The sequence below is a fragment of the Lithobates pipiens genome, unplaced genomic scaffold (genome assembly GCF_037356315.1).
Source record: "Lithobates pipiens isolate NorthernLeopardFrog02 unplaced genomic scaffold, aLitPip1_a1.2 Scaffold_19, whole genome shotgun sequence".
Lineage (NCBI taxonomy): Eukaryota > Metazoa > Chordata > Amphibia > Anura > Ranidae > Lithobates > Lithobates pipiens.
In genome coordinates, this window is record NW_027507764.1 from 593,551,752 (window position 1) to 593,574,517 (window position 22,766).

General features: G+C 49.5%; 1 protein-coding gene across 2 annotated transcripts in view; it reads left to right on the top strand.

Moving 5' to 3' along the window:
- Positions 1-7,907: 7,907 nt before the first annotated feature.
- LOC143998424 (uncharacterized) overlaps positions 7,908-22,766 on the top strand; it is a 29,441-nt gene continuing 14,582 nt past the window's right edge. For both annotated transcript variants that reach the window (XM_077493974.1, XM_077493973.1), the window contains exons 1-2: positions 7,908-8,006; positions 20,843-21,235. In XM_077493974.1, the coding sequence (XP_077350100.1) occupies positions 7,949-8,006; positions 20,843-21,235 (451 nt within the window). In that variant the 5' untranslated portion in view covers positions 7,908-7,948. The remainder of the gene's footprint in view (positions 8,007-20,842; positions 21,236-22,766) is intronic.

A 22,766-nucleotide genomic window follows, 5' to 3' on the forward strand; every position in this document is an offset into this window, starting at 1 on the left:
GACATTAGTTAGGAAGGGACGTATCTTGGAGATGTTGCGGAGGTTGAGGTGAGAGATGACCAGGGAGGGGATTAGAAGCTTGGTGGTGACATTAGTTAGGAAGGGACGTATCTTGGAGATGTTGCGGAGGTTGAGGAGGGAGATGACCAGGGAGGGGATTAGAAGCTTGGTGGTGACATTGGTTAGGACGGGGCGTATCTTGGAGATGTTGCGGAGGTTGAGGAGGGAGATGACCAGGGAGTGGATTAGAAGCTTGGTGGTGACATTGGTTAGGAAGGGGCGTATCTTGGAGATGTTGCAGAGGTGGAGGCGAGAGATGATCAGGGAGGGGATTAGAAGTTTGGTGGTGACATTGGTTAGGAAGGGGCGTATCTTGGAGATGTTGCGGAGGTTGAGGCGAGAGATGACCAGGGAGGGAATTAGAAGCTTGGTGGTGACATTGGTTGGGAAGGGGCGTATCTTGGAGATGTTGCGGAGGTTGAGGCGAGAGATGACCAGGGAGCGGATTGGAAGCTTGGTGGTGACATTGGTTAGGAAGGGGCGTAACTTGCAGATGTTGCGGAGGTTGAGGCGAGAGATGACCAGGGAGGGGATTAGAAGCTTGGTGGTGACATTGGTTGGGAAGGGACGTATCTTGGAGATGTTGTGGAGGTTGAGGAGGGAGATGACCAGGGAGGGGATTAGAAGCTTGGTGGTGACATTGGTTGGGAAGGGACGTATCTTGGAGATGTTGCGGAGGTTGAGGCGATAGATGACCAGGGAGCGGATTGGAAGCTTGGTGGTGACATTGGTTAGGAAGGGGAGTATCTTGGAGATGTTGCGGAGGTTGAGGTGAGAGATGACCAGGGAGTGGATTAGAAGCTTGGTGGTGACATTGGTTAGGAAGGGACGTATTTTGGAGATGTTGCAGAGGTTGAGGTGGGAGATGACCACGGAGGGGATTAGAAGCTTGGTGGTGACATTAGTTAGGAAGGGACGTATCTTGGAGATGTTGCGGAGGTTGAGGCGAGAGATGACCAGGGAGCGGATTAGAAGCTTTGTGGTGACATTAGTTAGGAAGGGGCGTATCTTGGAGATGTTGCGGAGGTTGAGGCGAGAGATGACCAGGGAGGGGATTAGAAGCTTGGTGGTGACATTGGTTAGGAAGGGACGTATCTTGGAGATGTTGCAGAGGTTGAGGAGGGAGATGACCAGGGAGGGGATTAGAAGCTTGGTGGTGACATCGGTTAGGAAGGTGCGTATCTTGGAGAAGTTGCGGAGGTTGAGGCGGGAGATGACCACGGAGGGGATTAGAAGCTTGGTGGTGACATTGGTTAGGAAGGGACGTATCTTGGAGATGTTGCAGAGGTTGAGACGGGAGATGACCACGGAGGGGATTAGAAGCTTGGTGGTGACATTGGTTAGGAAGGGACGTATCTTGGAGATGTTGTGGAGGTTGAGGTGAGAGATGACCAGGGAGTGGATTAGAAGCTTGGTGGTGACATTGGTTAGGAAGGGGCGTATCTTGGAGATGTTGCGGAGGTTGAGGCGGGAGATGACCACGGAGGGGATTAGAAGCTTGGTGGTGACATTGGTTAGGAAGGGACGTATCTTGGAGATGTTGTGGAGGTTGAGGAGGGAGATGACCACGGAGGGGATTAGAAGCTTGGTGGTGACATCAGTTAGGAAGGTGCGTATCTTGGAGAAGTTGCGGAGGTTGAGGCGGGAGATGACCACGGAGGGGATTAGAAGCTTGGTGGTGACATTGGTTAGGAAGGGACGTATCTTGGAGATGTTGTGGAGGTTGAGGAGGGAGATGACCACGGAGGGGATTAGAAGCTTGGTGGTGACATTGGTTAGGAAGGGACGTATCTTGGAGATGTTGTGGAGGTTGAGGTGAGAGATGACCAGGGAGTGGATTAGAAGCTTGGTGGTGACATTGGTTAGGAAGGGCATATCTTGGAAAAGTTGCGGAGGTTGAGGCGAGAGATGACCAGGGAGTGGATTAGAAGCTTGGTGGTGACATTGGTTAGGAAGGGACGTATCTTGGAGATGTTGCGGAGGTTGAGGTGAGAGATGACCACGGAGGGGATTAGAAGCTTGGTGGTGACATTGGTTAGGAAGGGACGTATCTTGGAGATGTTGCGGAGGTTGAGGTGTTGACTCACTTCATGAGGAGATCTCCAACGCGCAGAAACCTCCCCCACGCAACACCCCATGTCAACAGATACATTACTTCCCTCATTCAACCCTGCTAGTATTAATGAGGTTGCTAAACTTTTATTTAACACTCATTTAACCACCTGCCCCTTGGATCCTGCTCCCTCGTGAATCCTACTCTCACCCTCTGACTCGATTCTACACTCTCGAACTCACATTTTCAACCTCTCCCTCTGTTTGTGGCATATTTCCAAACTCTCCAAAACAGGTGCTAGCCACCCCCATACTTAAAAAGCCCTCAGTGGACCCCACCAACCTACGTCCCATCTCCTTACTCGCCTCCTCCTCCAAATGTCTTGAAAGACTGGTCTACAACCGACTGAGCGACCATCTGACCATGAACAAACTTCTTGATCCCCTTCAGTCTGGATTTCGCCCTCAACACTCCATGGAAACTGCTCTCCTTAAACCGTCAAATGACCTACTAACGGCTAAAACCAGCGGACACTATTCTGTACTACTTCTCCTGGATCTCTCTGCTGCCTTTGACACAGTGGACCCACCCCCTCCTCCTCAATAAACTCCACTCCTTTGGTCTCCGTGACTTTACTCTTCGCTGGTTCCCAACCTACCTATCCCACTGCTCCTTCAGTGCCACTTACAACTCTACTTCCTCCTCTCCTCTTCCTTTCTCCGTTAGGGTCCCTCAAGGTTCGGTTCTTGGACCTCTCCTTTTCTCAATCTACACCACCTCCCTGGGTCCCCGGAGACTCCGACTGTGATTGGCTGTCAGACATCTTGTGACCTACCAAACCAAAGTGTCCTGGGGCTGATCTGTCACAACTAGGGATGAGCTCAGGCGTGTTTGCATGGACCACGTGCAGAGCCCGCCAGGAAGTCGGCTCAGCGGCGGGCTCTGCACGTGGTCCATGCGAACACGCGTGAGCTCATCCTTAGTCACAACCAGAGGAGAGGAAACACACTGGGGGTTGATTTACTAAAACTGGAGGGTGCAAAATCTGGTGCAGACATTAATTTAGAAGCTGATTGGCTGCCATGCGCACCAGATTCTGCACTCTCCAGCTTTAGTAACTCCCCCTTCCTCCACTGCTACCAATAGCAAATGACGGCTCCACTCTCTGACCCGCAGTAGTGATGGAATCAGCCAGGGTGTGGTCGCTACAGATGACCGCTTCACTTTTCTGTGCGTCCGATCAGTCATCCGGCTACGTGAGGTCTGAGTGGTGTTCAGGTAATCCTTATCCTGGACTGGGGGGCTGATATTTGCATGAAGCCTAGCCGGTCAGGAAAAGGGGGGGGGGGGGGTGGGACGAGAATGTAGCCTGACCCTCCTGGACCATACCAAACCACATACCTTTAACATGGGGGGGGGTACCTTGCCAGGGGGGACCCCCCTGCACATCACCTTGATCCCACATTGATAAGGATAAGGGCCACTTCCCCACAACCCTGGCCTGGTGGTTGTGGGGGTCTGCCAGGCGGGCGGGGGGGGCTGATTAGAATCTGGAAGCCCCCTCTAACATTTAGAGGGCCCCCCAGATATCAGCAATCATGTCTTCCACAGATCCATGTTAGTCCTGATGAAGGATGCCGGCCACACTACAGAAAGAGAAAAATCATCTAACCCCTGATTGGTTGTCCGCTAATAATAGCCCCATGAAGCTCCCCCCCCCCCATGTTAGGGGCCCGATATGGTTCAGGAGATGAGGGGGTGCTTGCTTCCCTCACCCTTCCTTTCCTGGCCTGTCAGGCTTCATATCCAATAAGGGTCTTGTATGGATTTTTGGGATGGGGGTCCAAATAAGTCAATATGGAGTTTGGCGGGAACCCAGAACATTTTTTTTTAATTTTTTTGCATGGTGGCCCCCAATTAAAATCAATTAAACAGGGATGGTGGGAACCCTTCATAATGGGCACAGCGGGTGTACAGACCCGGGTACTCAGCACAGGGATGGTGGGAACCCCTCATAATGGGCACAGCGGGTGTACAGACCCGGGAACTCAGCACAGGGATGGTGGGAACCCCTCATAATGGGCACAGCGGGTGTACAGACCCGGGTACTCAGCACAGGGATGGTGGGAACCCCTCATAATGGGCACAGCGGGTGTACAGACCCGGGAACTCAGCACAGGGATGGTGGGAACCCCTCATAATGGGCACAGCGAGTGTACAGAACCCGGGAACTCAGCACAGGGATGGTGGGAACCCCTCATAATGGGCACAGCGGGTGTACAGGCCTGGGTACTCAGCACAGGGATGGTGGGAACCCCTCATAATGGGCACAGCGGGTGTACAGGCCTGGGTACTCAGCACAGGGATGGTGGGAACCCCTCATAATGGGCACAGCGGGTGTACAGACCCGGGAACTCAGCACAGGGATGGTGGGAACCTCTCATAATGGGTACAGCGGGTGTATAGACCTGGGAACTCAGCACAGGGATGGTGGGAACCCCTCATAATGGGCACAGCGGGTGTGCAGACCCGGGAACTCAGTACTGGGATGGTGGGAACCCATCATAATGGGCACAGCGGGTGTATAGACCTGGGAACTCAGCACAGGGATGGTGGGAACCCCTCATAATGGGCACAGCGGGTGTACAGACCTGGAACTCAGTACAGGGATGGTGGGAACCCCTCATAATGGGCACAGCGGGTGTACAGACCCAGGAATTCAGCGCAGGGATGGTGGGAGCCCCTCATAATGGGCACAGCGGGTGTAAAGACCTGGGAAATCAGCACAAGGATGGTGGGAACCCCTCATAATGGGCACAGCGGGTGTAAAGACCTGGGAAATCAGCACAAGGATGGTGGGAACCCCTCATAATGGGCACAGCGGGTGTACATACCCAGGAATTCAGTGCAGGGATGGTGGGAACCCTTCATAATGGGCACAGCGGGTGTGCAGACCCGGGAACTCAGCACAGGGATGGTGGGAACCCCTCATAATGGGCACAGCGGGTGTACAGACCCGGGAACTCAGCACAGGGATGGTGGAACCCCTCATAATGGGCACAGCGGGTGTACAGACCCGGGAACTCAGCACAGGGATGGTGGGAACCCCTCATAATAGGCACAGCGGGTGTACAGGCCCGTTAACTCAGCACAGGGATGGTGAGAACCCATCATAATGGGCACATCGGGTGTACATACCCGGGAATTCAGGGCAGGGATGGTGGGAACCCCTCATAATGGGCACAGCGGGTGTAAAGATCCGGGAACTCAGCACAGGGATGTTGGGAACCAATCATAATGGGCACAGCGGGTGTGCAGACCCGGGAACTCAGCACAGGGATGGTGGGAACCCATCATAATGGGCACAGCGGGTGTACAGACCCGGGAACTCAGCACAGGGATGGTGGGAACCCCTCATAATGGGCACAGCGGGTGTACAGACCCGGGAACTCAGCACAGGGATGGTGGGAACCCCTCATAATGGGCACAGCAGGTGTACAGACCCGGGAACTCAGCACAGGGATGGTGGGAACCCCTCATAATGGGCACAGCGAGTGTACAGACCCGGGAACTCAGCACAGGGATGGTGGGAACCCCTCATAATGGGCACAGCGGGTGTACAGACCCGGGAACTCAGCACAGGGATGGTGGGAAACTGCCATTCTGCTCCTTGACAGTGAGGTGTGAGGTTGATGGTTCTTTAGGTCCTGTGCTTCCACAGACCAGGGGCTAGAGTTGCTTCTCTGCCCCAGGAGGAATGCTGGATCCTGGGGAGGACCCTGGCGGGGGCCCCCTGTATAGGCCTGTGACTAGGCCTCAGCCTGTGGAAGATTCTGGGCCTGGCCCAAGGAGAGATGAGTCCCTGTCTGTCTTTAGAGAGAGGATTGTCGGTAAGCTTAAACGGATTGAGAAAAAACAGATTTGTGCCAAAGTGTACAGTAAAAAGAGACAAACATTTCCCTTTATATTGATGGTAAATGTAGAATTGCCCTTACACTGGTGGTCAGTGTGAATCCCCCTTTACATTGGTGGTCAGTGTGAATCCCCCTTTACATTGGTGGTCAGTGTAAATCCCCTCTAACATTGGTGGTCAGTGGAAAAGTGTCAACTTACATTTGTGGTCAGTACAAATCTACTCAACAATGGTTGTCAGTGTAAATTCCCTCTTACATGGGGGTCATTGTATATCCCCCTTACACTGGTGGTTGGTGTAAATACTCCTATTATTTTGGTGTCAGTGTAGAAATCCCTCTTTATATTGGTGGGTGGCATAAAATTCACTGTTACATGGTGGTCAGTAAAAATCCCCCCTCACATTGGTGGTCAGTGTAATTTCCCCATTACATTGGTGGTCAGTGTAGAATCCACCACTATATACTTGCCAAAGATTTCCAGCTTTGCTCTGCTTGATTCAGAATTTGTCACAGTGTACTGCCTCCTAACTATTCCCATCCCCCCACCACTGGCACGGATCCCATCAACCCCCTTGGAACTGCCACTAGGAGTCCTAGGATCCTTAAGAGTTTTCTGTCTATTGATGGGTCCCCTCACCTCCCCAGTCCATAGCGTGCAGGCAGTGAGGAGATGATGTGCTGTAACCTTTGGCAACCAATCAGTGAGCAGTAATGATGTGCACTAACCTCTTGTAACCAATCTTTGAGCAGTAAGGATATTCAGTAATCTCCAGCAGCCTCTCTAGTATTGATGTACAGTAATCTCTAGCAACCAATCAACAAGCAGAAGTCATGTGCTGTAACCTCTGGTAAATAATCAGTGAGCCATGATGTGTGCTGTAACCTCTAGCAGCCAGTCAGTGAGCGGTAATGATGCACTGTAACCTCTAGCAGCCAGTCAGTGAGCTGTAATGATACACTGTAACCTCTAGCAGCCAGTCAGTGAGCGGTAATGATACACTGTAACCTCTAGAAGCCAGTAAGTGAGCGGTAATGATACACTGTAACCTCTAGCAGCCAGTCAGTGAGCGATAATGATACACTGTAACCTCTAGCAGCCAGTCAGTGAGCGGTAATGATACACTGTAACCTCTAGCAGCCAGTCAGTGAGCGGTAATGATACACTGTAACCTCTAGCAGCCAGTCAGTGAGTGGTAATGATACACTGTAACCTCTGGCAGCCAGTCAGTGAGTGTTAATGATACACTGTAACCTCTAGCAGCCAGTCAGTGAGCGGTAATGATACACTAACCTCTAGCAGCCAGTCAGTGAGCGGTAATGATACACTGTAACCTCTAGCAACCAGTCAGTGAGCAGTAATGATACACTGTAACCTCTAGCAGCCAGTCAGTGAGCGGTAATGATGCACTGTAACCTCTAGCAGCCAGTCAGTGAGCGGTAATGATGCACTGTAACCTCTAGCAGCCAGTCAGTGAGCGGTAATGATGCACTGTAACCTCTAGCAGCCAGTCAGTGAGCGGTAATGATACACTGTATCCTCTAGCAACCAATCACAATCACTGCCTGATCTTATTTAGAAAACTGATTTTGAGTCTTGCTGCTATTTATTGTAAGTCTCAGAGCAGGTGGATAGTGAAATTTCATGAAGGGGGGGGGGGGGGGGGGGGGGTCAAGAAAATGTTTTTCCAGGGTCCAATCAATATTAAAGATGGCCCTGCGTGTCAGGATACTATAAACTTGTATAGTGACTTTAATAACCTGCACAGGAAATGGCTTGATTTCTTGTAGAATAGAACGTGGGGGGGGGGGGGGGGGCATCCTCTGTGCCGGCCATACACAGTGTCAGTGGCAGGGGGGCCATTTCCTTCCTGCGAGGGGTTTTGCACCTTCACTCGTAACCTGCAGTCAGTCAGCAGAAGCCATGTATTTGAGATCTCATCTATCCCCCCTTGGCGTTCTCATCGGTGCCCTTCTCTTAGGTAAGTGCCCACCTACCTTATACAGCGCTAACACAGCCTGACTTTCCCTATTCCCGGGGATGACCTGGACATGGGGGGGCTCCTTCTTCATACTCCCTCCACACTGTATACACCTTCCAATAATTATCTGATGGCCACCAGAGCAGATGATGACCTATTCCGACTCCAGTTGTTGTGTAATGACTTACCTCTTCCCGACACCTCTGTGCCTGGCCAACCAACCTTCACCAAACACCAATGTCCTTACTGGATGCAGAGGGGTTGGAGCCAACAATACCATGTGGTAGAGGTCGGCATTTGCAGGGAGTTTGAGGGTCAAAAGGAACATTTCTTTCCCGGCCTCCATGTGTGTCTTGTAGGAACCTTACAGGAAGTCACAATGAGGAGGGAAGGAAGTGACTTCCTGTCCTTCCCGATACCGGAGAGGAGCAGAAGATTGTCCCCGGGGGTCCTTGTGGGGTCCTCCTCCATGCCCGCCCCCGTGGGTGTGTGCACCGTGCACCCTGCAATCAGGATTGGTATTAACTAGAGATGTGCACAATGGAAACATTTTGTTTATGTTTTCTTTCAACTTCCTTCATTAAGTTAATATTTTTAGTTTCGTCACATTTGTTATGTTAGAATGTTTCGGATTCACATGTTTCAGTTATTTTCCGTATATTCATTATTTTACAAATCGATTCAGATTTGGAAATTCTAATTTTGGAAGACGGCTATATTTGTTCTATTTGATTCTATTCTAATGTATTGTTTTCTATTATTTTCTACTCTATTCTATTCTATTCTTTTCTATTCTATTCTATTCTTTTCTATTCTTTCTATGCTATTACTTTATATTCTAGTCTATTATTTTCCATTTTTTTCCTGTCTGTTTTGTCCTATTCTATTCTAGAATATATTAGTTATTTTCAAATCGATTCCTATTTCAAAAACTTGAATTCAGAAGATGGCTGTATTTGTTCTATTTTATTCTATTCTGTTCTAATCTATTCTTTTATCTTCTATTCTATTCTTTTTCTATTCCTTCAAATTCTGTTCTCTTCTATTCTGTTGTATTCTATTCTTTTCTGTTTTATTATATTCTTTTCTATTCTGTTCTGTTCTATTCTATGCCATTCTTTTGTTTTCTATTATCATCTATAATATATTTTTTATTTTCAAATCGATTACACATTTCGTATATATTTGTTCTATTTTATTATTTTATTCTATTCTATTCTTTTATTTTTTATTCTTTAATTTTCTGGTCTATTATATTCTGTTGTATTCTATTCTTTTATTTTTTTATTCTATTCTATTCCATTATTTTGTTTTCTATTATTTTCTATAATATATTTGTTATTTTCAAATCAATTCAAAATTCAAATTTCGCAGGACGGCTATATTTTGTTCTATTTTATTCTATTCTAGTCTTCTAATTTTCTATTCTTTCATTTTCTGTTCTATTCTTTTTTTTTTATCCTATTCTTTATTTTCTATTCTATGTTATTCTTATATCCTCTATCCTATTCCATTATGTTTTATTATATTTTATTCTATTCTTTTATTTTTCTATTATCTTCTTTAATATATTTGTTATTTTCAAATTAATTCAAAATTCAAATTTTGCAGGACGGCTATATTTTGTTCTATTTTATTCTATTCTATTCTTTTATTTTTTATTCTTTCATTTTCTGGTCTATTATATTCTGTTGTATTCTATTCTTTTTTTAAATTCTATTCTATTCTCTTGTTTTCTATTATTTTCTATAATATATTTGTTATTTTCAAATCAATTCAAAATTCAAATTTTACAGGACGGCTATATTTTGTTCTATTTTATTCTATTCTTCTAATTTTCTATTCTTTCATTTTCTGTTCTATTCTTTTTTTATCCTATTCTTTATTTTCTATTCTATGTTATTCTTATCTCCTCTATCCTATTCCATTATGTTTTATTATATTTTATTCTATTCTTTTATTTTTCTATTATCTTCTTTAATATATTTGTTATTTTCGAATTAATTCAAAATTCTAATTTTGCAGGACGGCTATATTTTGTTCTATTTTATTCTATTCTATTCTTTTATTTTTTATTCTATAATTTTCTGGTCTATTATATTCTGTTGTATTCTATTCTTTTTTTAATTCTATTCTATTCTTTTGTTTTCTATTATTTTCTATAATATATTTGTTATTTTCAAATCAATTCAAAATTCTAATTTTGCAGGACGGCTATATTTTGTTCTATTTTATTCTATTCTTTTTTATTTTTATATTCTTTCATTTTCTGTTCTATTCTGTTTTACTCTATTTTTTTTTCTTATTCTATTTTATTCCATTCTTTTGTTTTCTATTATTTTCTATAATATATTAGTTATTTTCAAATCAAATCAAATTTTTAACTTAGGAAGATGGCTATTTGTTCTATTTTGTTCTATTCTATTCTTCTAATTTTTCTATTCTTTTTTTCTAATCTTTCATTTTCTGTTCTTTTCTGTTTTATCCTATTCTTTATTTTCTATTCTATGTTAGTCTTATCTCTTCTCTTCTATTCCATTCTGTTTTATTATATTTTATTCTATTCTTTTATTTTTCTATTATCTTCTTTAATATATTTGCTATTTTCGTATTGACTCAAAATTAGAATTTCAGAAGATGTTCTATTTGATTCTATTGTATTCTTTCATTTTCTATTCTATTCTGTTTTAGTCTATTCTCTTCTTTTTTTATTCTATTCTTTTATTTTATATTCTGTCTCATTCTATTCTCATCTTTTTTATTTTATTTTATATTCTCTTATTCTATTTGTTTCTATTTTATTCTGTTCCATTTGGTTTTATTCTATTATATTCTATTCCATTATTTGCTATTCTATTCTTTGGGGGCACTTTCGCTTTGATGGGTGGGGACACTCTGGCCTTGGGGGGGGGGGGGGACGGAAGGGGGCCCTTTGGCCTTCATACCTAGTCCCGACCCTGATGGTGGGAGCCTCATGGGCTGGTGTATGGAATGTGTATGTGTCGGGTTTCAAGGGGCCCGCCTGCTGTGGAGGTCATTAGTGAAAGCGAGTGTGGCCCCTGGGATGGTGGGGGAGGGGGGAGTTCCTTCCATGGTCACCCTCCCCCACCTCCCAGGCATTGATTTGAGTCCCATCGCTGGAATTCTCGGGTTCCCTGTCTGAACATTTCCCACACGTTTACTAACAATACACAGCGGGCGGAATGGGAACTGACCCCGCTATACATTCTCTGACTACTTCTCTTCATATTTTGTTACATTCTCTCTAGCAGCGCACTTCCTGCAGACATAAACCCGAGCAAGCGTCGGGGGAGTTCCCAGCTGCGGGTCACGTAACGGGGGGTCAGCGGTGTGCAAACTGTATAGTAATTATATAGATTATGTATACAGGACAAAACTGCTCCTCGAAGGGCATTATGGAGGCTCTGAAATAGAATAAAATGCAGGGAGATCAGATTACACGGACTGCAGAGTGATTCCCCCCTCCCCCTCTCTCCGCAGAGACGTCAACATCTGTCCAGTGATTTATAGTTACATTCAAGTGTATCCAAAAAAGTTCCCACTGCACCGCTCACTGCCGCCCTCTCTCCTTGTGCAGGGGGACTGCTCTTGTCTCCGCCCCCCTCCTGTCGTTTTTTTTTTGTAGTGGGTGGAGTCCTGCTGGCCACTCCCACAGCTCTGCTCTCTCTCTCTCTCTCTCTCTCTCTCTCTCCTTGTGCAGGGGGACTGCTCTTGTCTACGCCCCTTCTGTCATTTTCTATAGTGGGTGGAGCATTTTTGGCCCCTCCCACAGCTCTGCTCTCTCTCCTTCTGCAGGAGGACTGCTTTTGTCTCCGCCCCCACCTGTAGTTTGTCTGTAGTGGGTGGAGCTTGCTGGCCCCTCCCACAGCTCTGCTCCCTCAGTTTGTTCAGGGGGACTGCTCTTGTCTCCGCCCCCCTCCTGTCGTTTTTTTTGTAGTGGGTGGAGTCCTGCTGGCCACTCCCACAGCTCTGCTCTCTCTCTCTCTCTCCTTGTGCAGGGGGACTGCTCTTGTCTCCGCCCCTTCTGTCATTTTCTATAGTGGGTGGAGCATTTCTGGCCCCTCCCACAGCTCTGCTCTCTCTCCTTGTGCAGGGGGACTGCTCTTGTCTCCGCCCCCTTCTGTCATTTTCTATAGTGAGTGGAGCATTTCTGGCCCCTCCCACAGCTCTGCTCTCTCTCTCTCCTTCTGCAGGAGGACTGCTTTTGTCTCCGCCCCCACCTGTAGTTTGTCTGTAGTGGGTGGAGCTTGCTGGCCCCTCCCACAGCTCTGCTCCCTCAGTTTGTTCAGGGGGACTGCTCTTGTCTCCCGCCTCCTCCTGTAGTTTTTGGTAGTAGGTGGAGCCTTGCTGTCCCCTCCCACAGCTCTGCTGTCTCTCCTTGTGCAGGGGGACTGCTCTTGTCTCCGCCCCCTTCTGTCATTTTCTATAGTGGGTGGAGCATTTCTGGCCCCTCCCACAGCTCTGCTCTCTCTCTCCTTCTGCAGGAGGACTGCTTTTGTCTCCGCCCCCACCTGTAGTTTGTCTGTAGTGGGTGGAGCTTGCTGGCCCCTCCCACAGCTCTGCTCCCTCTCTTTGTTCAGGGGGACTCCTCTTGTCTCCGCCTCCTCCTGTAGTTTTCGGTAGTAGGTGGAGCCTTGCTGGCCCCTCCCACAGCTCTGCTGTCTCTCCATGTGCAGGGGGAATGCTCTTGTCTCCGACTGCTCCTGTAGTGGGTGGAGCCTTGCTGGCCCCTCCCACAGCTCTGCTCTCTCTCCTTGTTTAGGGGGACTGCTCATCTCCGCCCCCTCCTGTAGTGGGTGGAGCCTTGCTGGGCCCATCCCATAGCGTTGCTCTCTGTACTTTTGCAGGGGGACCGGTCTTGTCTCCGCCCCTCCTGTAGGTTTTTGTAGTGAGTGGAGCCTGTTGGCCCGCCCCCACAGCTCTGCTTTTGTTTTGTGCAGGGGGACCAGTCTCGTCACCGCCCCCTCCTGTAGTTTTCTGTAGTGAGTGGAGCCTGTTGGACCCCTCCCACAGCACTGCTCTCTCTCCTTGTGCAGGATGACTGGTCTTGTCTTCTCCGCCCCTTCCTGTAGAAAAAACTTTAGTGGGTGGAGCCTGATTGGCCCCTCCCACAGCTCTGCTCTCTCTCCTTGTGCAGGGGGACCAGTCTTGTCTCCGCCCCTCTTGAGAAAGTCTGTAGTGGGTGGAGCCTTCTGGGCCCCTCCCACAGCTCTGACACAGTGATGTTATCACTGCTACTTTTACAAGGTAACAGCTGGGTTTCCCCAAGACCTGAAAATGATTTTAGGGTTCTTCTGGGGTGAAAAAGTTGAGAAGGTCCATTCTAGTGCCAGAAGGAGAAGCAGGACAAAGAGTCAATCAGTTCATGTGCATGCTGATAGGAGGAGAGAGCAGAACATCAGAGAGACGCGCTCATCAGTCTGCTGCTTCTCCTTTTACTATCCAATCACAGGCTGGGGGAGAGGGGGTGGTTCCAGGACAACCTGGGCACAGAGTCAGGGCTGGGACAAGAGGGGGATTGCAGTAGGGCAGCCCACTACATGCATGCTCCAGATTAGTAGTAAGCCGTGGCCTCCCCACTACTGGGCCTTGGCTTCAGGGCTATCTTAATAGCATCATGGGCCCCTGGGAAAGAAATGCATGGGGCCCCTTCCAGCCTGACCCAATTCATGCACCTACTCTCAAGAATTATATTAAACATATATTCATTAGTTCTTTCAATAAAATCATTGTTAATCAATAAGAAAACACGCCATAAATCAAAGACAAATTGACAGAAAGGGCGCAATACAGGGGGAATAGAGGCAAAAGGGCAAACTACCGGGGGGGATGGAGGCAAAAGGGCAAACTACCGGGGGCGGGTGGAGGCAAAAGAGCACACTACAGGGGGGGATGGAGGCAAAAGAGCACACTACAGGGGGATGGAGGCAAAAGAGCAAACTATAGGGGGGATGGAGGCAGAAGAGAACATTACAGGGGGGATGGAGGCAAAAGAGCACACTACAGGGGGGATGGAGGCAAAAGAGCACATTACAGGGGGGGGGGGGTGGAGGCAAAAGAAAACACTACATAGGGGATGGAGGCAAAAGAGCACACTACAGGGGCGATCGAGGCAAAAGAGCACATTACAGGGGGATTGAGGCAAAAGAGCACATTACAGGGGGGATGGAGGCAAAAGAGCACACTACAGGGGGGATGGAGGCAAAAGAGCACACTACAGGGGGGATGGAGGCAAAAGAGCACATTACAGGGGGGATGGAGGCAAAAGAGCACACTACAGGGGGATGGAGGCAAAAGAGCACACTACAGGGGGGATGGAGGCCAAAGAGCACACTATAGGGGGGATGGAGGCAGAAGAGAACATTACAGGGGGGATGGAGGCAAAAGAGCACATTACAGGGGGGATTGAGGCAAAAGAGCACACTACAGGGGGATCAAGGCAAAAGAGCACACTACAGGGGGGATGTAGGCAGAAGAGCACACTACAGGGGCGATCGAGGCAAAAGAGCACACTACAGGGGTGATCGAGGCAAAAGAGCACACTACAGGGGTGATCGAGGCAAAAGAGCACATTACAGGGGGGATGGAGGCAAAAGAGCACATTACAGGGGGGATGGAGGCAAAAGAGCACATTACAGGGGGGATGGAGGCAAAAGAGCACACTACAGGGGGGATGGAGGCAAAAGAGCACACTACAGGGGGGATGGAGGCAAAAGAGCACACTACAGGGGGGATGGAGGCAAAAGAGCACACTACAGGGGGGATGGAGGCAAAAGAGCACATTACAGCGGGGGTGGAGGCAAAAGAACACACTACATGGGGGGTGGAGGCAAAAGAGCACATTACAGGGGGGATTGAGGCAAAAGAGCACACTACAGGGGGATGTAGGCAGAAGAGCACATTACAGGGGGGGTGGAGGCAAAAGAGCACACTACAGGGGGGATGGAGGCAAAAGAGCACACTACAGGGGTGATCGAGGCAAAAGAGCCCATTACAGGGCGATCGAGGCAAAAGAGCAAACTACAGGGGGATTGAAGCAAAAGAGCACACTACAGGGGGGATGGAGGCAAAAGAGCACATTACAGGGGGGATGGAGGCAAAAGAGCACACTACATGGGGGATGGAGGCAAAGAGCACATTACAGGGGGGATGGAGGCAAAAGAGCACACTTCAGGGGGGATGGAGGCAAAAGAGCACATTACAGGGGGGGTTGAGGCAAAAGAGCACATTACAGGGGGGATGGAGGCAAAAGAGCACACTACATGGGGGATGGAGGCAGAAGAGCACATTACAGGCAGAATTGAGGCAAAAGAGCACACTACAGGGGCGATCGAGGCAAAAGAGCACACTACAGGGGCGATCGAGGCAAAAGAGCACACTACAGGGGGGATGGAGGCAAAAGAGCACATTACATGGGGGATGGAGGCAAAAGAGCACATTACAGGGGGGATGGAGGCAAAAGAGCACACTACATGGGGGATGGAGGCAAAAGAGCACATTACAGGGGGGATGGAGGTAAAAGAGCACACTACAGGGGGGATGGAGGCAAAAGAGCACATTACAGGGGGGGTTGAGGCAAAAGAGCACACTACATGGGGGACAGAGGCAAAGGAGCACATTACAGGGGGGATGGAGGCAAAAGAGCACACTACATGGGGGATGGAGGCAAAAGAGCACATTACAGGGGGGATGGAGGCAAAAGAGCACACTACATGGGGGATGGAGGCAGAAGAGCACATTACAGGCAGCATTGAGGCAAAAGAGCACACTACAGGGGCGATCGAGGCAAAAGAGCACACTACAGGGGCGATCGAGGCAAAAGAGCACACTACAGGGGGGATCGAGGCAAAAGAGCACACTACAGGGGCGATCAAGGCAAAAGATCACATTACAGGGGGGATTGAGGCAAAAGAGCACACTACTAGAGGGATCGAGGCAAAAGAGCAAACTACAGGGGGGATCGAGGAAAAAGAGTACACTACAGGAGGGATCGAGGCAAAAGAGCACACTACAGGGGGGATGTAGGCAGAAGAGCACACTACAGGGGCGATCGAGGCAAAAGAGCACATTACAGGGGGGATGGAGGCAAAAGAGCACACTACAGGGGGATGGAGGCAAAAGAGCACACTACAGGGGGGATGGAGGCCAAAGAGCACACTATAGGGGGGATGGAGGCAGAAGAGAACATTACAGGGGGGATGGAGGCAAAAGAGCACATTACAGGGGGGATTGAGGCAAAAGAGCACACTACAGGGGGATCGAGGCAAAAGAGCACACTACAGGGGGGATGTAGGCAGAAGAGCACACTACAGGGGCGATCGAGGCAAAAGAGCACACTACAGGGGTGATCGAGGCAAAAGAGCACACTACAGGGGTGATCGAGGCAAAAGAGCACATTACAGGGGGGATGGAGGCAAAAGAGCACATTACAGGGGGGATGGAGGCAAAAGAGCACATTACAGGGGGGATGGAGGCAAAAGAGCACACTACAGGGGGGATGGAGGCAAAAGAGCACACTACAGGGGGGATGGAGGCAAAAGAGCACACTACAGGGGGGATGGAGGCAAAAGAGCACACTACAGGGGGGATGGAGGCAAAAGAGCACATTACAGCGGGGGTGGAGGCAAAAGAACACACTACATGGGGGGTGGAGGCAAAAGAGCACATTACAGGGGGGATTGAGGCAAAAGAGCACACTACAGGGGGATGTAGGCAGAAGAGCACATTACAGGGGGGGTGGAGGCAAAAGAGCACACTACAGGGGGGATGGAGGCAAAAGAGCACACTACAGGGGTGATCGAGGCAAAAGAGCCCATTACAGGGCGATCGAGGCAAAAGAGCAAACTACAGGGGGATTGAAGCAAAAGAGCACACTACAGGGGGGATGGAGGCAAAAGAGCACATTACAGGGGGGATGGAGGCAAAAGAGCACACTACATGGGGGATGGAGGCAAAGAGCACATTACAGGGGGGATGGAGGCAAAAGAGCACACTTCAGGGGGGATGGAGGCAAAAGAGCACATTACAGGGGGGGTTGAGGCAAAAGAGCACATTACAGGGGGGATGGAGGCAAAAGAGCACACTACATGGGGGATGGAGGCAGAAGAGCACATTACAGGCAGAATTGAGGCAAAAGAGCACACTACAGGGGCGATCGAGGCAAAAGAGCACACTACAGGGGCGATCGAGGCAAAAGAGCACACTACAGGGGGGATGGAGGCAAAAGAGCACATTACATGGGGGATGGAGGCAAAAGAGCACATTACAGGGGGGATGGAGGCAAAAGAGCACACTACATGGGGGATGGAGGCAAAAGAGCACATTACAGGGGGGATGGAGGTAAAAGAGCACACTACAGGGGGGATGGAGGCAAAAGAGCACATTACAGGGGGGGTTGAGGCAAAAGAGCACACTACATGGGGGACAGAGGCAAAGGAGCACATTACAGGGGGGATGGAGGCAAAAGAGCACACTACATGGGGGATGGAGGCAAAAGAGCACATTACAGGGGGGATGGAGGCAAAAGAGCACACTACATGGGGGATGGAGGCAGAAGAGCACATTACAGGCAGCATTGAGGCAAAAGAGCACACTACAGGGGCGATCGAGGCAAAAGAGCACACTACAGGGGCGATCGAGGCAAAAGAGCACACTACAGGGGGGATCGAGGCAAAAGAGCACACTACAGGGGCGATCAAGGCAAAAGATCACATTACAGGGGGGATTGAGGTAAAAGAGCACACTACTAGAGGGATCGAGGCAAAAGAGCAAACTACAGGGGGGGTCGAGGAAAAAGAGTACACTACAGGAGGGATCGAGGCAAAAGAGCACACTACAGGGGGGATGTAGGCAGAAGAGCACACTACAGGGGCGATCGAGGCAAAAGAGCACATTACAGGGGGGATGGAGGCAAAAGAGCACACTACAGGGGGGATGGAGGCAAAAGAGCACATTACAGGGGGGATTGAGGCAAAAGAGCACACTACAGGGGGATGTAGGCAGAAGAGCACATTACAGGGGGGGTGGAGGCAAAAGAGCACACTACAGGGGGGATGGAGGCAAAAGAGCACACTACAGGGGTGATCGAGGCAAAAGAGCACATTACAGGGCGATCGAGGCAAAAGAGCAAACTACAGGGGGATTGAAGCAAAAGAGCACACTACAGGGGGGATGGAGGCAAAAGAGCACATTACAGGGCGATCGAGGCAAAAGAGCAAACTACAGGGGGATTGAAGCAAAAGAGCACACTACAGGGGGGATGGAGGCAAAAGAGCACATTACAGGGGGGATGGAGGCAAAAGAGCACACTTCAGGGGGGATGGAGGCAAAAGAGCACATTACAGGGGGGGTTGAGGCAAAAGAGCACATTACAGGGGGGATGGAGGCAAAAGAGCACACTACATGGGGGATGGAGGCAGAAGAGCACATTACAGGCAGCATTGAGGCAAAAGAGCACACTACAGGGGCGATCGAGGCAAAAGAGCACACTACAGGGGCGATCGAGGCAAAAGAGCACACTACAGGGGGGATGGAGGCAAAAGAGCACATTACATGGGGGATGGAGGCAAAAGAGCACATTACAGGGGGGATGGAGGCAAAAGAGCACATTACATGGGGGATGGAGGAAAAAGAGCACATTACAGGGGGGATGGAGGCAAAAGAGCACACTACATGGGGGATTGAGGCAAAAGAGCACATTACAGGGGGGATGGAGGCAAAAGAGCACACTACATGGGGGATGGAGGCAAAAGAGCACATTACAGGGGGGATGGAGGCAAAAGAGCACACTACAGGGGGGATGGAGGCAAAAGAGCACATTACAGGGGGGGTTGAGGCAAAAGAGCACACTACATGGGGGACAGAGGCAAAAGAGCACATTACAGGGGGGATGGGGGCAAAAGAGCACACTACATGGGGGATGGAGGCAAAAGAGCACATTACAGGGGGATGGAGGCAAAAGAGCACACTACAGGGGGGATGGAGGCAGAAGAGCACATTACAGGAAGCATTGAGGCAAAAGAGCACACTACAGGGGCGATCGAGGCAAAAGAGCACACTACAGGGGCGATCGAGGCAAAAGAGCACACTACAGGGGCGATCAAGGCAAAAGATCACATTACAGGGGGGATTGAGGTAAAAGAGCACACTACTAGAGGGATCGAGGCAAAAGAGCAAACTACAGGGGGGATCGAGGAAAAAGAGTACACTACAGGAGGGATCGAGGCAAAAGAGTACACTAAAGGGGGAATCGAGGCAAAAGAATACACTACAGGAGGGATCGAGGCAAAAGAGCACACTACAGGAGGGATCGAGGCAAAAGAGCACACTAAAGGGGGAATCGAGGCAAAAGAGTACACTACAGGAGGGATCGAGGCAAAAGAGCACACTACAGGAGGGATCGAGGCAAAAGAGCACACTACAGGGGGAATCGAGAGAAAAGAGCACACTACAGGGGGGATTGAGGCAAAAGAGCCCACTACAGGGGGGGTGGAGGCAAAAGAGTACACTACAGGAGGGATCGAGGCAAAAGAGCACACTACAGGAGGGATCGAGGCAAAAGAGCACACTACAGGGGGAATCGAGAGAAAAGAGCACACTACAGGGGGATTGAGGCAAAAGAGCCCACTACAGGGGGGATGGAGGCAAAAGAGTACACTACAGGAGGGATCGAGGCAAAAGAGCACACTAAAGGGGGAATCGAGGCAAAAGAGCACACTACAGGGGGGATCGAGGCAAAAGAGCACACTACAGGGGGAATCGAGGCAAAAGAGCACACTACAGGGGGGATCGAGGCAAAAGAGCACATTACAGGGGGGATTGAGGCAAAAGAGTACACTACAGGAGGGATCGAGGCAAAAGAGCACACTACAGGGGGGATTGAGGCAAAAGAGTACACTACAGGAGGGATCGAGGCAAAAGAGAACACTAAAGGGGGAATCGAGGCAAAAGAGTACACTACAGGAGTGTTCGAGGCAAAAGAGCACACTACAGGGGGAATTGACGCAAAAGAGCACATTACAGGGGGGATTGAGGCAAAAAAGCACACTACAGGGGGATCGAGGCAAAAGAGTACATTACAGGAGGGATCGAGGCAAAAGAGCACATTACAGGGGCGATCGAGGCAAAAGAGCACATTACAGGGGCAATCATTTAGGGTTAAAGGGTTAAATGTGTGCCTAACAATGTGTAATGTGTGTGATATGTGCTGCTTTTTGCTAAAGATGTCTTTGTTTCTTATCCCTGGTTTGCAGGGATAAGAAACAAAGAGATTGTTCCCTCTATTTAGAGCTCTGTGTTGATTGTCAACACAGGGATCTGGGCTGTGATTAGACACAGACGATCAGCAGGTCCTGGCCATGAATCCTTGGCTGGGAGCTGCTGACTAAGTCCTGCTGTGCTTCCACCCTGCACCTGGAAGAATGTCACCATGTACAGGTAGGTTATGCTGTATGAGCCGCCCTGTTGCAGTACATGTACTGTGGATTATATAGAGTCCAGCGTCTGATACCCCCAAAAACATTGTGTCTGGCCCGCCTCTGGCTCAGCTTGTACAGAGCGGAATAGTGAAGTGGATCACAGCAGACATTTTTGTATGGTCTGTTATGAATGGTTCCACATGCTCCTGACTGGTAGAGCCATAAGGACCATACCATAGCTGTTGGATCTCATGTCTGGGGCCCTTGCAAGACTGTTAAACTTTGATGTGTTCACTGGGGCCCGCCATGGCTCTCTGAAGCCTTCAATAATTTAAATTCCATTGGACCCAAGAATCATTTTCCTCATTGGTTGACAGCATGCCGGTCCTCTCGTTCCAGGTGTGACCGGGGCCCACGTCATTCTGGTCCCCCAGGAGCCCGTATGGGCCAAAGCTGGAGAATCGGTGCTGCTGCCGGTCACCTATGTCCTGCCTCACCCTCCGCTCACTCTGAGGGTCATATGGAGCTTCCAGATGTCTATCGTGGTGTTTTCTGAGCTGAGCCCCTGTGGAGGAAACACGGCGCCCTCCATGAAGCTGTGCCAGGATTATAGTTTTGTGGTGGAGAAGTACCGGCACAGAACCATGTTCTTCTCAGAGAACGCCTCGCTCCTCCTCCGAGTCCTTCGTCCCGAGGATAGCGGCCTGTACACCATCGCCTTTCAGGAACTCAACGAGACAAGAACCATAATGCTGTCCGTGCAGGACCCAGAGAGACCTCCAAACAGCACAGGTAGGTACCAGGCCGGGTCTACGTGGAAAGCCTACCAGAACATGTCTTGTGCGTGTTTATTTTGGATTTTGGAACCTTCAGTTTAGGGTTTTGTTCACTCCGTGTGTGTTGACCGTCTTTGATGGACACAATTGTTCTCTATAGGGAAGATTGACTAAAAGTGGAGCACACAGGAGCTGGTGCAGAGCTCTGCATAGAAACCAATCAGCTTCCAGGTTTTATAGTCAAAGCTTCACTGAAGAAGCTGAAGTTAGAAGCTGCACCAGATTCTGTGTCAGGGCCGTCTTTAAAGCGGAGGTCCACCCTAAAGTGGACCTTCCGCTCATTGGAACCCTCCCCCCCCTCCGGCGCCACAATTGGCACCTTTCAGGGGGGAGGGGGGTGCAGGTACCTGTACAGTACAGGTATCTGCACCCACTTCCGGGATAGCTCTCTGTGGAAAGGGGCGTAGATTACGCCCCTTTCCGAAAGTCCCCCGCTGCCTGCTGGGAAACACACAGATCCCAGAGGCAGCGGGGACCATCCTTATTGCGCAGCGCGGCTCGCGCATGCGCAGTAGGGAACCGGGAAATGAAGCCGAAAGGCTCCACTTCCTGATTCCCATACCCAAGATGGCGGCGGCAGCACCCGAGAGACGATCGAGAGATCGGCTTCGGGTGCCGACATCGCGGGCGCGCTGGGCGGGTAAGTGTCATTATTTTAAAAGTCAGCAGCTGCAGTATTTGTAGCTGCTGGCTTTTAAAAAAAAAAAAAAAAACGCGGACTCCCGCTTTAAGGCAGGGCAAAAGGGGCAGCTGCCCTGGGCCCTGTCATTGTTGTGGGGTCCAAAGCAGCTGCCTCATACTTGCCAACTGTCCCAGTTTACATTCCCTTGTCCCTTGAGATTTTAGTCCTGTTGTTGTGTACAGACGACTCACCTGCAGACCCTGTGTTTACATGTAAATAACCAGCATTCATATGCAAATAACAGTGACATGCATATGTAAATAGCTGAGGCCAACGGCACTGATATGTAAATAAAGGCAGCATTCATATGTATATCATGCCCCCTGCAGTGAGGAGATGATGTGCTGTAACCTACAGCAACCAGTGATCAGTATTACTGTACAGTAATCTCTAGCAGCCAATCAACAAGCCGAAATCATGTGCTGTAACCTCTAGCAACTAATCAGTGAGCCTTAAGGAGTGCTGTAACCTCTAGCAACCAGTCAGTAAGCAGTAATGATATGCTGTAACCTCTGGCAACCAATCGCAATCGCTGCCTGATCTGATACAGTAAACTGATTTTAAGTCCAGCTGCTATTTACTGTATGTCTCAGAGAAGGTGGAGAGCGAAATTGCATGGGGGGAGGGGGGCCCTAAGCAAATTTTTGCCCAGGGCCCAATCAATATTAAAGACGGCCTTGTTCTGTGTGCTCCATTTTTAATGTAGCACTGACCCCCGAAGGAGCTGCTGGTTTTTGTTGGGCTTACCGCTACCTCACCTGTCCACTGTGTCCGTACTAGGGGTCCGTCCTAGGGGTCCCGTAAA